Source organism: Rattus norvegicus, chromosome 17 (genome assembly GCF_036323735.1).
Source record: "Rattus norvegicus strain BN/NHsdMcwi chromosome 17, GRCr8, whole genome shotgun sequence".
Lineage (NCBI taxonomy): Eukaryota > Metazoa > Chordata > Mammalia > Rodentia > Muridae > Rattus > Rattus norvegicus.
The window spans coordinates 71091398-71105928 of record NC_086035.1 but is presented as its reverse complement, the minus strand read 5'-3'; the positions used below and the strand labels follow the sequence as shown (position 1 = coordinate 71105928).

At 40.3% G+C, this 14531-nt stretch overlaps 1 protein-coding gene across 5 annotated transcripts in view; it reads left to right on the top strand.

The window, feature by feature from the left end:
* Akr1c15 (aldo-keto reductase family 1, member C15) overlaps positions 1-14531 on the top strand; it is a 26588-nt gene extending 12057 nt beyond the window's left edge. Inside the window, exons 6-9 of one of the 5 annotated variants that reach the window (XR_010058904.1) lie at positions 2419-2652; positions 2750-3146; positions 4510-4619; positions 7132-7199. Coding sequence is in view for 3 of the 5 variants with exons in the window: in XM_063276630.1 (XP_063132700.1) it covers positions 4510-4619; positions 7132-7483 (462 nt within the window). In the remaining 2 variants the exon portion in view is untranslated. Of the gene's footprint in view, positions 1-2418; positions 3147-4509; positions 4620-7131; positions 8048-11240; positions 11324-14204 lie in introns of those variants that run through there. The other 4 variants (NM_001109900.1, XR_005495305.2, XM_063276630.1 and 1 more) reach the window with 4 other exon arrangements.

The window sequence follows — 14531 nt, the reverse complement described above, 5'->3', positions numbered from 1 at the left end:
GGAAAACGATACATGGAAACCACAGGACGCAAAAGTGTCTGAAGAGGCTAAGTCAGAATGAACGGGATCTTGCAGCAGACCTCTATTCCAAGAGGAATAGGAAACAATAGATGGGTTTGGTGCCTGAGTTCAGGTGGAGCCTAACATACATGGCTACAAAGTGGTGCGAACAGATGGCAGGTCAAAAAGAGGGAGGGAAGGGTGAGCCAGCGTACAGATCCTAATCCACATAACTATTTGAAAGACACTCGAGGGGCTGGAAAAGTGTCTCTGTGGTAGATTGTTTGCATTGCATGTACAAGGCCTTACACCATCAAAGCTATGAAAAACAAACAAATAAAACATACACATGTCGAAACTGGTACAAAAACCCCTTCCCAATACTTGCAGTCACGAATGGTTACTTAGGCAACCGTAGAGGCCTGTAGTCATCAAGGACCACCAGCTCTGCCTGCATCTCTGGAAGCCGGTTACCATCAGGGACAATCAACGCTATCTATCATCCAGAGGCCAGCATAAGCACATAATCAAAAGCCAGGGCAAAATGATACCACCAGAGCCCTGCTATCCTACCACGGTAAGCCCTGGATATTGTAACACAACGGAACCACAAGGAAATGACCTTAAATCAAATCTTATGAAGGTGATAGAGACTTTTAAAGAGGAAATGACTAAATCCCTTAACAAAACATAGGAAAATACAGTCCAACAGGTGAAGGTCTTCGAAGAGGAAATGGTTGTAAATATAAAGAAATACAGAAAAATAAAATCAAAAGGGCGAAGCAAATGAATAAAACTGTTCAAGACCTGAAAATGGAAATAGAAGAAATAAAGAAAACACAAACTGAGGGAATCCTGGAGATGGAAAACCTAGGGAAAGAACAGAGCAACAGATACAAGCATCACCGACAGAATACAGGAGATGGAGGAGTCTCGGGCATAGACGTTATGGCAGAAGAGATTGATATGTTGGTCAAAGACAATGCTAAAGCTAAAATGTTCCTGACACAAAACATCCAGAAAAATTGGGACACTATGAAAAGGACCAAACCTAAGAATAATAGGAATAGAAGAAGAAAACTCCCAGTTCAAAGGCCTAGAAAATACCTTCAACAGAATGATAGAGCAGAATTCCCCAAACCTCAAGAAAGAGAGGCCTAAGATCATACAAGAAGCTCACAAAACACCGAATAGATCGGACCAGAGAAAACCCTGCCACCACACAGAGATCAAGAACACTATGTGAATGGTTATTATAAAATTTTGATAGTCTTAAAAATATTCTGATAATCATACAAAAGGTGATCCAGGTTTTAGTATCTTTTGCTTTAGCCGCCTTTAGGAATCTAGTTTTAGAATATTAAAATCCGGGGGAGGGGGAGCACGTACATACGTGGGTGTATCGCATTTTGATTTTCATTTTGTTTCTGTTTTCAGTTTTTGAGTTGTAGTCTGGGTACACAGTCCAGGCTAAACTAAATAAGGCTTGAGATTTTTCTGGCTTAGGCTGGCTTGTTTTCTTTCTTTCTTTCTTTCTTTCTTTCTTTCTTTCTTTCTTTCTTTCTCTCTTTCGTTCTTTCGTTCTTTCTTTTTTTCTTTCAAGATTTAAAAAAAAAACTTAAAAAAAATAAGATTTATTTATTTACTGTATGTGAGTACACTGTAGCTGTCTTCAGACACACCAGAAGAGGGCTTCAGATCCCATTTCAGATGGTTGTGAGCCACCACGTGGTCGCCGGTATTTGAGCTCAGGACCTTTAGGAAGTGCAGTTAGTGCTCTTTTTTTTTTTTTTTTTTTCTTTTGGTTCTTTTTTTCTGAGCTGGGGACCGAACCCAGGGCCTTGCGCTTCCTAGGCAAGTGACAGTCAGTGCTCTTAACCGCTGAGCCACCTCTCCAGCCCTGGCTTAGGGTTTCTAGCACTGTGATTACAGTTTCACAACAATGCACGTGGCTTCTGGTTTTTCTTATTTTATTTTTGCTTATTTTTTCTAGACGATTCGTTTTTAAGTGTGCTTGCATGTGTGTGTGTGTGTGTGTGTGTGTGTGTGTGTGTGTGTGTGAGAGAGAGAGAGAGAGAGAGAGAGAGAGAGAGAGAGAGAGAGAGAGAGGTGGGTCGGGGAGGGAGGAAAGTTCTTCAAGTGCTTACAAAAGCCAGGAGTGTCAGGTTCCCCGGGAGCTAAAGTTGTAATTGGTCGTGACCTCCCTGGTTTGATGCTGGGTACAGAACTCAGGTCCACTGTTAGATCCATCTGCACTCTTAACTGCTGAACCATCTTTCTAGTTCGGTGTTTTCATATTTGATGAACATTCTCATATTAACTTATTTTACATATCTTACAATAGAGAAATGTTTAAACATATAGTGGATTCATGGAACCATTCATTCATTCATTCATTCATTCATTCTTGCTACTTAGACTCGAAGGAAAAAAAAACTGTGGCTTCAATAATCGAGGAAAACCATATCAAATAACACGCTTCCTGCTCAAGTGTGATGCTTCTTTCACAAGAAACTGAAAACTCAGCCCGAGTTGGCTTAGTGAGGACGCTGAAGCTGGGTGCAGCAGCAAGGGCCTGCAATTCAAGCAGTTAGGAGCCGGAGGAAGGAAGATCACGAGTTCAAGCTCCCTCAGCTACAGACTGAGTCTAAGGTCAGCCTGGTGACGAGAGAAGGTCTTCAAAAAAACGAAGTGGCGAAAGGGAAACTGTTGGTTTCCTCACAGACTCTTTGTATTTTATTTCCTTTAGATGTTGCGATACGTCGTATCCTGGAAACAAACATAAGCTGTTGTAAAACAGCTTCACAAAAAAGGGGTCTTCTGGGGCTGCCTCTAAGGGCAGAGGGAACGTTTTTACATAAATGTGCTAGCATATTTTATTCTTAAGTGTCATGGACTCGTAGCACAATGGACCTATTCTTCATCTGGACCGTCAGCTTCATCTGGAGAGCCAAGGCTGGAAACCCATGAAAGCAAGTTTGATAGAGTAAACTCATGGCTCTTAGAAAAGCTGCCCAATAACGCTCATTCCGTGTGCTGTCCTTAAAATCATATAAAGTCCTAGAAAGTGAAAAACAGATTGAAGTGAAGCCCAGCAAAATCCTACTGCTGCTGCATGGTTCTGGTGGCAATCTAGAAAATTCGTGGTGGGTTTTTTTTTCTAGAAAAGATTGAAAACACTTTTTAAATAACTTTCAAGACCCCTTAACTTTTGCAAAAATTTTTTTTTCTTTTCTTTTTTTCGAAGCTGGGGACTGAACCCAGGGCCTTGCGCTTCCTAGGCAAGCGCTCTACCACTGAGCTAAATCCCCAACCCCAACTTTTGCAAAATTTAAAGCTACAAAAGGTACCAAGCATTGCACAGCGAATTTTTCACATACAGCCATCACCACACTTGAGCAGGCCTTCTGCCATTTTGACCCCGTATTTTAAAAACACATGGTTTTAAAAGAAGTTAATGTTACTAGAATACTATTAAAACACCTACACTTTTAGCAATGCTCGGTATCACTAAACATTTTGAGGGTTAAAACGTGATCATGTCGTTTTATTCCCTTGTTACGTGGGATTGAAACAGAGACCTCACACACAGTAGGCAAATCCTGTAACCTTGAGTTATATCCTGGATCCTTAACGAATTATTTTGAGGTAGGATCTCTCTGAATGCCCCAGTTGACCTTGAAATGTAACCTTCCTGTCTCAGTGTCCCAAGTAGCTAAATGTTTTCCACTATGCCTAGCTGTGACTTTTTTTTTTTTTAAATAACCGATTAGTTCAAAGTAGGGAGGAAGGACAGTCTCTCCATTGCAGCTGGGTGTTATGACTGTTAAAGATTTCTTTACACCAATAGGTTCTCTCTTGATTCTCTTCCCCTTTCTTACTCTCTTTTCTGCCCCAACTCTAACCCTGGGTCTTAGTTTCCACTCTTCCTCTCTTTCTCCTTTGACTTCATTATGAAAGATAAAATCTCCCCAAATAGGGGAAATTAGTTGCCGATCACTGTGACAGTTTGGGATATTGCTTTTGAACATCTTATATGGACCAGAGCAAAGACCTTGATAACAGAAGATTAAAATCCACTGAGTCCATGGGCGTTAAAGAACGGATTTTTCTCATCCAGTGTAGTCTACCCGCTCACCTCATCTATTCTCCTGAGCCCTCTGCTCCTTCTGCAAGACACTAACTTCTTTCCTGCCTAGAGGGCAAACAATTTCAGGCTCAGCTTGCAGCCTTCTCCTCTAGGGCTATACTCAGCCAGTAGTCTATTAGGGCATTAGGCTTCATTCTATAGAAAGTGACAGAGACCACTCATCAGAAACAGGAGATTTTAGTCTGAAAATGCTTACAAAAGGACAGGGGGGAAAGTATTTCAGGGAAAAAAATGATCAATTTGAAACATACTGTACTTAAGTCAGTATAGAAGCAGGGCAGTCCTTAAGGCATTTTTCAAACCTGCATGACATTGTCGCTACATGTATTCTGATGACATTTCCTTTTGGAAATTTACAGGTAGAATGTCACCCGTATCTCAACCAGAGCAAACTCCTGGAGTTCTGCAAGTCCAAAGACATTGTTCTCGTTGCCTATAGTGCTCTGGGATCCCACAGAGACTCAAGCTGGTAATGAGACTCGTGGACTTTATTTCCTCCGGCCAATAATTTTATGTTGATAAAGATTAACTTTTGACCCCATGGCAAAGTTCAAGCCAAAAGTGCAGCCAGTTCTCGTGAGCCTTGGCTGAACCTCAAATTCATTAGTGTTCTCCTACTCTGGCTTTCTCTGTGTCTACCTGTTTCCTCAATGTATAACTCCAAAAGGGATTTAAAGACACAGTGTACAGAGATTAGACGGCATATGTACTAACTAGCCTTTTTGACACGTGGGTAGAATGCAAAACCCACATTCATACCATTTCCAGAAATGTTGTTTCTACAACATCTAATTTTTAATTTAGGAGGGGCTTAGAACTATTTTCTCTCATAATATCAGAGATGATGTTTTATGGGAGCCAAAAAGAGAGAATTCTCAGGAGACAATATGACTGTCTTTTAAAGTGATATTGACATTGCCTGGTAGGCAGCATGTTATTCAAGACTTTACAAAGGATGAATGGGGCTGAGGTCATGAGGGTCTGATTATATGTACATTAATAAATTAAAATGAATGTATTAACAATCAATAATTAACAAGTTAAATCAATGTATTAATAATTAAAAGTAATTAATAATTAAAAAATCCATAGGCTTAGGAAGACAGTACTGCTTGCTTATCAGCGAATTCTGATACCTATTTGTAGGTAAAGAGATTTTTATTTGTATATGCACGCATTGCTGGACTTCTTATCAACTTCACAAAAGCCTAGACTTACATGGTAAGAAGGATAAAGAATCACAATTAATAAAAAAAAAAGTCTCCATAAAATTGGCCTATTGGCAAGACTGTGTGGTATTTTTATTACTAATCAATGTGGAAGGACCCAGCCTGCTGTGATCCTGAGTTGTGTAAGAAAGCAGACTGAGAAAGCCATTGGCAACATTCTTCCATGGCCTCTGCTTCAGTTCCTGCTGTGCCTTTCTTGGATGAGGGACCATGATGTGGAAGTGTAAGATAAGTTCTCTCCTTCCCAAGTTGCTTTTAGTCTTGGTGCTTTATCACAGCCATAGAAACCATGACCTAGATGGGGCGCAAGAAAAAAGGTGTTTTGATGGCCATTGAAGACATGGTCTTTTATCCTTTGCTTTTAATAGAGTGTAATGATTAATGTGGAAGCTTGATTTTCTAAAGTAAAACAAAATGAAACAGAGGTTAATTAATAGTAATAGTAATAGTAATAGTAGTAGTAGTAGTAGTAGTAGTAGTAGTAGTAATAGTAGTAGTAAATTTGTATATGTCTTTTGAAGTTCTTATTTCTTTTGGGGTCAGTTTTGTTTTTTATCACCTTTAGACAATTAGTTTCTTTACTATTTCTTTTGCTCTAGAGAAGTTTTGCCTGTTCTACAGAAATCCTGTGCTATTGTGTGAGGGGCATGGTGTGAAATAGGGCATGCTATGTAGAGCACACTGGCTGCAAGCTCATGGATGGGAACCATTGATAGAATGCTGGAATTATAGACGTGTGCCGCCCACCATCCCTATCTAGAATTCACATATCTATGCTTTTGCAGCCACTGTGACCACAACTACCTGGGATTCATTAAATTTTATAGCAATCTCCATGACTTACTGCTTGTTAATTTTGTTTCCCATACTTTCAGCTATTAATTAATGGTGGTTGGAAGTTACCAAAGGAAAAATTCTAGAGATAAGCACTTTTTTAACTTTAAATTTCATATTATGCTGAGAGTCCTTATCAGATATATTCCATGCTTGCTAATCACTTGTCACATGTCTGCTTTATTCGGACAACAGTTTTAGCAAGGTAGGGCTTGCACTCACTTGACCGTTATTTTACGTATGAAGGCCCAGGACAAAGGAAAGCACCTGCTTCCTGTGAGAATGGGAAAGTTCTCAGCTCAGTGAAAGAGAGGATGTATGCAGGAGGTTGCTAAGACCCATGCTCAGAATGAATCTTCAATCCCTGAAGTTGCCAAGAAGGAAAAGAAAGTTCACACTAGGGGTTGGGGATTTAGCTCAGTGGTAGAGCACTTGCCTAGCAAGCGCAAGGCCCTGGGTTTGATCCCCAGCTCCGGAAAAAAAGAAAAAAAAAAAAAGAAAGTTCATGCTAGCCTTGTTATGCCACCAAATGTAAGGTGCACTTACTGAATTTGGAAAAGGTAGCACATCATATATGTATGTTTAATGCCTGTTAGGGATCAGAGCCGTTCCAGATCCCCCCAAACATAATGGGGAGTGCCTGTATTTCTGAAATATTCCATTGCATAGACACACGTCCTACAAAGTGTTTACTTCTCACTTATCGATGGACAACTTAGTTGTTTACAGTTGCTACAATTAAAAAAAAAACAGATCCCTATGAATAGTCACCAGATTCTGCTTTAAATATGCTGAATTTTATTTATGCTTGTCACTGGTCTCTGGGAATATGGGTAAGGGGGATGGGCCATCTATTCCAGATTTTTCATCTTTCTCTGAGTATGTGTGTGTGTTCTTTTTCTTTTCTTTCTTCTTCAGGGTCAGCAGTGATAGCCCATACCTCCTGGAGGATCCTGTCTTAATGACCATTGCCAAGAAACACAACCAAACTCCAGGCCAGGTTGCCCTGCGCTACCAACTGCAGAGGGGGGTGGTGGTTCTGGCCAAGAGCTTCAATGAGAAGAGAATCAAAGAGAACTTCCAGGTAAAAGCCCAAGATCATCTCTCCAGAATGAGACATAGAGGTATTTTCCTTCAAATGGGAGTACCTGCCATTCATTCATCCCGGTGCCTGGCTTCTGAGTGCCACAGACACATGGCTTCTGTGTGCTTGCGAAGGCAACAGAGAAAGTACCGGGTGAAAGGTTGGGTTTTGCTTCCTCTGCACTAGGCTTCACCTTTTACAAGTTCTTTAACACGGTACATCTCCACTCCATTACCTCATTTGGTTTTGGGAGTCTTTTTAGATGGTAGAGAGCTAACCTGGAATACCTCCTTTTCTCTTCTTCATATTCTTTGCTTTACAAATTACCATTTGTATTAAAGACAACAAGTTGGATTCAGACTAAATCCAAGTAGGATTGCTGGTTGGTTAAACCACTGGAATATTCCAATACACTTTTGTTTCCTGTTTTGTTTTTGTTTTTTAACTCCATTGTACTGGGCATGGCTCTGTGTGAGGTTTTCATTAGCTTACAGCTATTTAGTTATATGTTACTGTGCTTTCCGGAGTGTGGAATGTTACATGTGGCCACTTTCACTGTTAACATTGGTGTGTCTCTTGGGAGGAAAGTCTAGATAAATCTACAGACTGACCGCATAAAGAAATCAATGATTAAAGTTATGCTTAAATCCTTTCTTATGTCTGCACTAGCTAGAACTTTCCTACCAATAAGTGGTTTTTAAATTTATTTTGTTTTTAATCTTATAAGATTAAAAAATACCATTTAATTTAGTTTCTCTGTGTGTGTATGCTTGAAGGTACACTCCTCAGCACACAATGGGTGGTCAGAGGGTAAGTCATGAAATTGTTACTCCACTTTTACCATGAGGATCTCAGGGGTGCAGGGAGGTGGCAGTGAACACTGTTACCTGCTGCTGGTTTCAATGAGAAATATTCACCATAGATTCAAGTATTTGAATTATTTTAAAATGAGAGCCAAAAATTTCATCATGAGTACAATATTTATAAAAGGTAAGTGTCTTAGTTAGGGTTTTATTGCTGTGAACAGACACCATGACCAATGCAAGTCTTATATAGAACAACATTTAATTGGGACTGACTTACAGAGGTTCAGTCTATTATTATCAAGGCGGGAACATGGCAGCATCCAGGCAGGCATGGTGCAAGAGGAGCTGAGAGTTCTACATCTTCATCTGAAGGCTGCTAGCAAATACTGACTTCCAGGGAGCTAGGAGGAGGGTCTTAAAGCCCACATGCACAGTGACACACCTACTCCAACAAGGCCACACCCTCTAATAGTGCCACTCCCTGGGCTGAGCATAAACAAACCATCACAGTAAGAATTTGGAACATTTTATTAAAAATGTTGTGGCTGATGGTTAAATTTATTCTCATGAATGAATTTAATACATGAGTATGCATTTTATTGTTAAATCAGAAAAATAATTTTATTTTAAAATTCAACATGTTAATAGATATCTTTATGGCAGCCTTGTTACTTAAAGAACACATTTTTAAGATAGACTCCTGGTAAATAGATGGATGGACAGTGTCTTGGTTTCTCTTTCTGTTGCTGTGATAAAGTGCCTGGACAAAGCAGTTCCAGGAAGAAAGGGGTTAGTCTGAATCATAGTTCAAGGGTATAGTCAACTGTGGTAGGGGAATCTTAGTGGCAGGAGCCCAAGGGAACTGACCATATTGTATTTACAGTTAAAAAGTAGACATGAGGGGTTGGGGATTTAGCTCAGTGGTAGAGCGCTTGCCTAGCAAACGCAAGGCCCTGGGTTTGGTCCCCAGCTCTGAAAAAAAAGAAAAAGAAAAATAAAGTAGACAGGGTTGAATGCATGCTCAGCTCTTCTTGTTCTGCTTTATGCATCCAAGATGCCCTGTCTAGGGAATGATCCTACCCACAATTAAGATGAGTCTTCTCATATCAATTGATATAATCCTATATGGGCATATCCTAAGATCAATCTCACAGATGGGTCTAGATTTTGCCAAGTTGACAATGAACATTAACGACCATAGATACTTTTATTAGACAAATGAATAGATAGCTATATATTTAATTTTCACACACACACACACACACACACACACACACACACACACATACATACATTTTATATATGATGCCAGTTGGACTACATGAGATTCTCTCCCAAATTACTGGAATCACCTATTATACATAGTATGTAGGTGGACAGACGCAGATGTAGAGACTCTGCAGGATTTTTTGGTTTTGTTTTTGATGTGAATGCATGTTGTGTATGTTCTTTAGTGGGTACTCTTCTCTACTCTCTATTTTATTATCTTGAGGCAGGCTTTCTCACTGATCTGGGTGTAGGCTGACAGCCAGTAAGCCTGAGTAGTTCATGCTGTGTCCTTCACCCTGTAATACTGGGGATATAGACACAGTCATGACTTATTTTTGTATTGGTGCTGAAGATTTGAACTCAGGTTCCCCCCATGCTTGTGAACCAAGTGATCTCACCCACTAAGCTATGACTATATCCTAAGATCTTGAAATTTTTTAACCAAAGATCTCTGCTTTTCTATTAAAACACTTTATTGAGGTCTTGCTCCTAACCCTAACCCTAACCCTAACCCTAACCCTAACCCTAACCCTAACCCTAACCCTAACCCTAACCCTAACCCAATTTCTTCCTCCCTCTCTCTCCAAGTGCTCATGGCCTGCCTCCCCCTTCTCTCTCTTTCTGCCTTTCCCTGTCTCTATTATACTCTCAACTCCCCCTCTCCATGCCCTGAATAAACTTTATTCTGTAAAAAAATACACTTTACTGGGAACTCCATGTTATCAAATACAAAGAAAGATGGATTGGAGTAAGAGAGTTGTGCTCAAATGGGAGAAAATGATTAATACAGGACCCATTAACTCAGTGATAGTCAGAACGGTTCTTTGGATAAGGAAGAATAGACATAGATAATGTTTGAGAACTATGAGGTAATCTAGTAGTATGATTGAACAAGTTATCAAGGGACAATTTTCTTCAACTCAGTCAAGATTTGGAGAGGAGTTACGCTATGCCCTAAGATTGCATTCTATTTAAAGCTAGATCAAACTCCAGGGTGGTGAAGAAAAAATTTTGGTGAATCTCAATCTAGTATTTAATCTAGATATGAAAATATATCTGGGAGTCCTTTTTTCCCTGCCTTAGTTATGAGGATTTGCAATTGATGACTTTTTCTTTTGTGAGGTGGATCAGGGTAGGAATATTCAACCAAATGTTCTCAGACCCAGACCATCTGGAAGCCAATGTGACAGAAAAGTTTCTCTTAAAGCCACCTTTCGTTGTATCTCTTTATATCCCCAACTAGAATGTAACTTTGGTTATTTGTTTATTTCTTTGTTGAGGTTTGGTCTTTTGCTGTATATTGTAATGTTAAGTGTGGGGCCCCAAAGACCTAGTTGCCATGATACAAGAGAGTCTGCAGTAGAGCCAAGTGAGTTATGTGATTTTGTCCCCAAGTTATTTCTGATTGGTGAATAAAGATGCTGACAGCTAATAGTTTGGCAGAAGAGACATAGGTGGGGTTTAAGGTTCCCGAACTCGGGTGGTTGGAGGAGGACCATGAGGGAGAGAAGAAGGTGAATGGAGGAGAAGCCACCATGTGTTAGGTGACTTCATGAAAATGAGGCCCTGAGGGCTGGCCAATTGGAGTTAAGAACAGTCCAGATGAAACATAGTAAGTAATTACTTGGGATTATAGATAGGGTAATAGATTTTAATACCATAGAGGGTAGATATCTGCCAAGCTCTAGTGCTAATCAAGGCTTATTGTTAATAATAAAAGTTACGTGTCTTTTATTGGGGGACCAAATGATCAAAGGCAGGGTAGAAACCCTGTATTGGGATTAAAAATTTCTACAACATTTACTTATTTATTTATTTATTTATTTATTTATTTATTTATTTATTTATGACTTGGTCTTTCTTTCTAGGTGTTTGACTTTGAATTGACCCCAGAGGACATGAAAACAATTGACAGCCTCAACAGAAATTTTCGATATTCTCAAATGGCATTGTAAGTGACTCCTCTAGACCATTTTATAGCTTGTTTGCATTTTGTAACGTGTAGGTGAGCCTTGAAGATGTTCTGTATGATCCAGGGAGTGGTCAGTGTAGCTAAATGTTTGCTTTTGAATGGGTGAGTTTATTACATATACAGCAAGTCAAAGTAAAAGAATAGTGATAAACAGCAAACACTATTGAACCCTGCCCTCTAAATATCCAGAAGTTGACTGAGAGAATGCTTTAAAAGCAACCAGCCTGAGTTCTCAATAGAAAAAGTCCTGATTAGAGCACAGGGTCCACTCAGATGAGGTGTCTAGGCAAAAAGGATAAATAGCAGCAGAAAGGTAACATTATTAAACCGGGGAAAGCAAAAACCACCCGGGGAAGTCAAGGTCATCAACCAGAGTTCCTTAATAGAGAGACCAGAGCAGTAGTCAAACCCCTTGGATGAGAATTCCCAGTAGAACAAATGGTCAAAGACAGAGATTGCATTATCAAAATGGGTGCTTACAACATCTAGCACAAACCAACTGGGGAATAACAAGATCCACCAGTGACTGGTGGTGAAGAATTGAAGTCAAATTCAAGACATAAAAGAACCAGGAGACTCCAGGCTTTGCTGCTTAACAGCATCATCACTAGCATTCTTTGAAATGTTTTTCTGGCCAGTTCAGAGTTCAAAGCAAGGAGAGAGAAACAATGAAAACCATTCAGAGTATTTCTCATGACTAGATGAGCTCAGGAGACAGAAGGTCTCTTGGCTGGATGGGGGCTGTCTGCCTAGCGTCCTTGAGCACTCTAAGCAGCACAGCTGAGGATGGGAGAGGACATATCTTGCCCTTGGCATTCCTTGGCAGGTGCAGGCATTCTTCTCATGGGAGTAAACAAAGTTCTATGGGAACTGGAGTTCCCATAGCAGGACGGTATGTGAAAGTCTATTATATGCAGGTCACAGGGGAAGCTGAAGTAGTTCCCATGGCTGAGCTGGCTTCTCTTTCCCACTATAGGCACGTTTATATTCTGGAAACCTCTATCTGTTCTCAAAGGCATGATGTTTTCACTCGTGGGTTCTTTCATTGCTTTCTCCTTTCCCTGTAAGAGTTTGGCAGGGGGTGGTGGTGGTACTGGTGGTGATGGTGGTGGTGGTGGTAGTGTAATGACCCTAGATGAGGGGCCTTGGAGGAAAGGTTGAGACAAAATACTTTAGGTCTTAAATAAGGGAATGGAAAACTCTGCTTCAAGAGCCAGCTTCCCAGTAAGCTCAAACAATGTAGGATAACTTTTCAATATAATGTCATTACAGAAGACAGGCCTGGTTTTCAGAATAGGTGTGGGACAAATGCCTCACTATAGACCTCTATAGACCTCAGAAGAGAGAGATTGCTTCTGAAGTTCATAACGTGTAGTCAGACTCAGGACAAACCAAAAATTGGTCATGTTGGGGTTGTCGCTCCATTGATACAATGCTTCTCAAGCATTCACAAAGCTCTCGCTCTGATCTCCAGCACTGTAGAAAACCAGGCACAGTAGCCTATGCCATTAATGATTTCCAGCACCTGGGAGGTGGAAACGGGGGGGGGGGGGCTGCGGCAGTACTTTGATGTCATCCTCTTTTATTCAGTAAGTTTAAGGTAAACACAGAAAGCATGTCTAAAGATCAAAGTTGCATCATTGTGGACTGGCTTTAAATCATCCCCTCATGACCTGTGGCCAAAGAAAATGTCTTCAGGGCTAACCTGTCTATCAGACACAGAGAGCAGACTAACTTGGGCTCAAGATATATTAAGAGGCCCAGGAAACTGTTTTCTCATTAATGTGAATTAAAATCAAAAGAAAGAATTCAACAAGGAACACAGTAATATATCAAGCCTATTCTGACTTTGTCTATACCAAAGCCGTGTAACATGAACTTCAACTAAACTTTGTGGAAGATGGGCTCTCAAAGATAAGTGTAAACCTTAGGGAAAGAATCTCTTTCAGCCCCCTCTTCTCTCTGTCCAATGAAGGGCATTTGCCCTGTGGCAGTCCTTTTCCAAGAACACCCTGTATTCCCAAACGTTCCTCAGCCTTTTTCTCCTGTCACAAGCCCATTTCTTTAGCAAATATTCTTACTAATTTGAAATATAGGAGACCACAAAATGGGGCTAACAGGATTGTTGGTGCCCGTACTACCACGATACTGAGAACTGGGCATAGGCCTGCAACTTTTTAAGAAAAACACATAGTTTCGTCATTCCTGTTAGGAGAATGTCCAAGCTTTTACTGAGTTCACAGAATATGTACCCCAAGTGCACCAGGTGGAGAATTTCAGGAAGCACAGTAGAAAAACAGGCTTAAGTCCTCAGGAACAAAAATGGGAACAAAAACCAGGAACAGACTTAACAGTGTTATGGACCCAGGTATACCACCCAGGTGTACCGCCCAGGCCAAACAGCAAGGTCAGGATGTTCCTTTGTTAGGAACAAAAGGCTTCCACAGGCATCAACAAGGCTCAGCAGGGGTCAAACACTGATGGGGCCCAGGAGGGTGGGACAAAGGTGGCTCGGTGGGTAGAGTAACTTGTCTTGCAAACTCAACAACTTTGAGTTCAATTCCTGGAAGGTGGAAGGAGAGAACTGACTCTTCAGAGCTGTCCTTTGACTTCCATATGCGTGTCTTGGCACAGATATGTTAACAACAACAACAACAAGGATGACAACAACAACAACAACAACAACAACAACAACACAATTTTAAAAAGAAAGAAATCAGTTGATCCACAACTTCAGTCACTGATGTATCCCATTTCATATGGCCAGATAGTGTCCACTGAAGTTTTGCTGGGTCCTCAAATTTTGGACACCCATTATTTTGTCTATCAGAACAAACACATATTTCTTTTTCTCTTTCAGTGCTCTGGATCACCCTGATTATCCATTTTTGGAAGAATATTGAACATGAGCTGCTAAACATTATGGAGACTTTCCTCCTTCCAGTTAGTGTGTAGCTGTGTTTGGTGGGGTGGCTAAGAAGCAGTATCCTTGTTGCCTTGTGCTTGTCTAATGTCACAAAACTATGAATCACAAGAGGGACATTTGTTTTTCCTGATGATTAAAAATGACAGAAAAATTACAGAGAATTTACAAAATAAAAGGAAATATTTGATGTAGTGTCCTTGATTTTTATATGTTTCATGTGTATTTTTTATTTACAAAAATTAAAATAAATTTCAACAATTG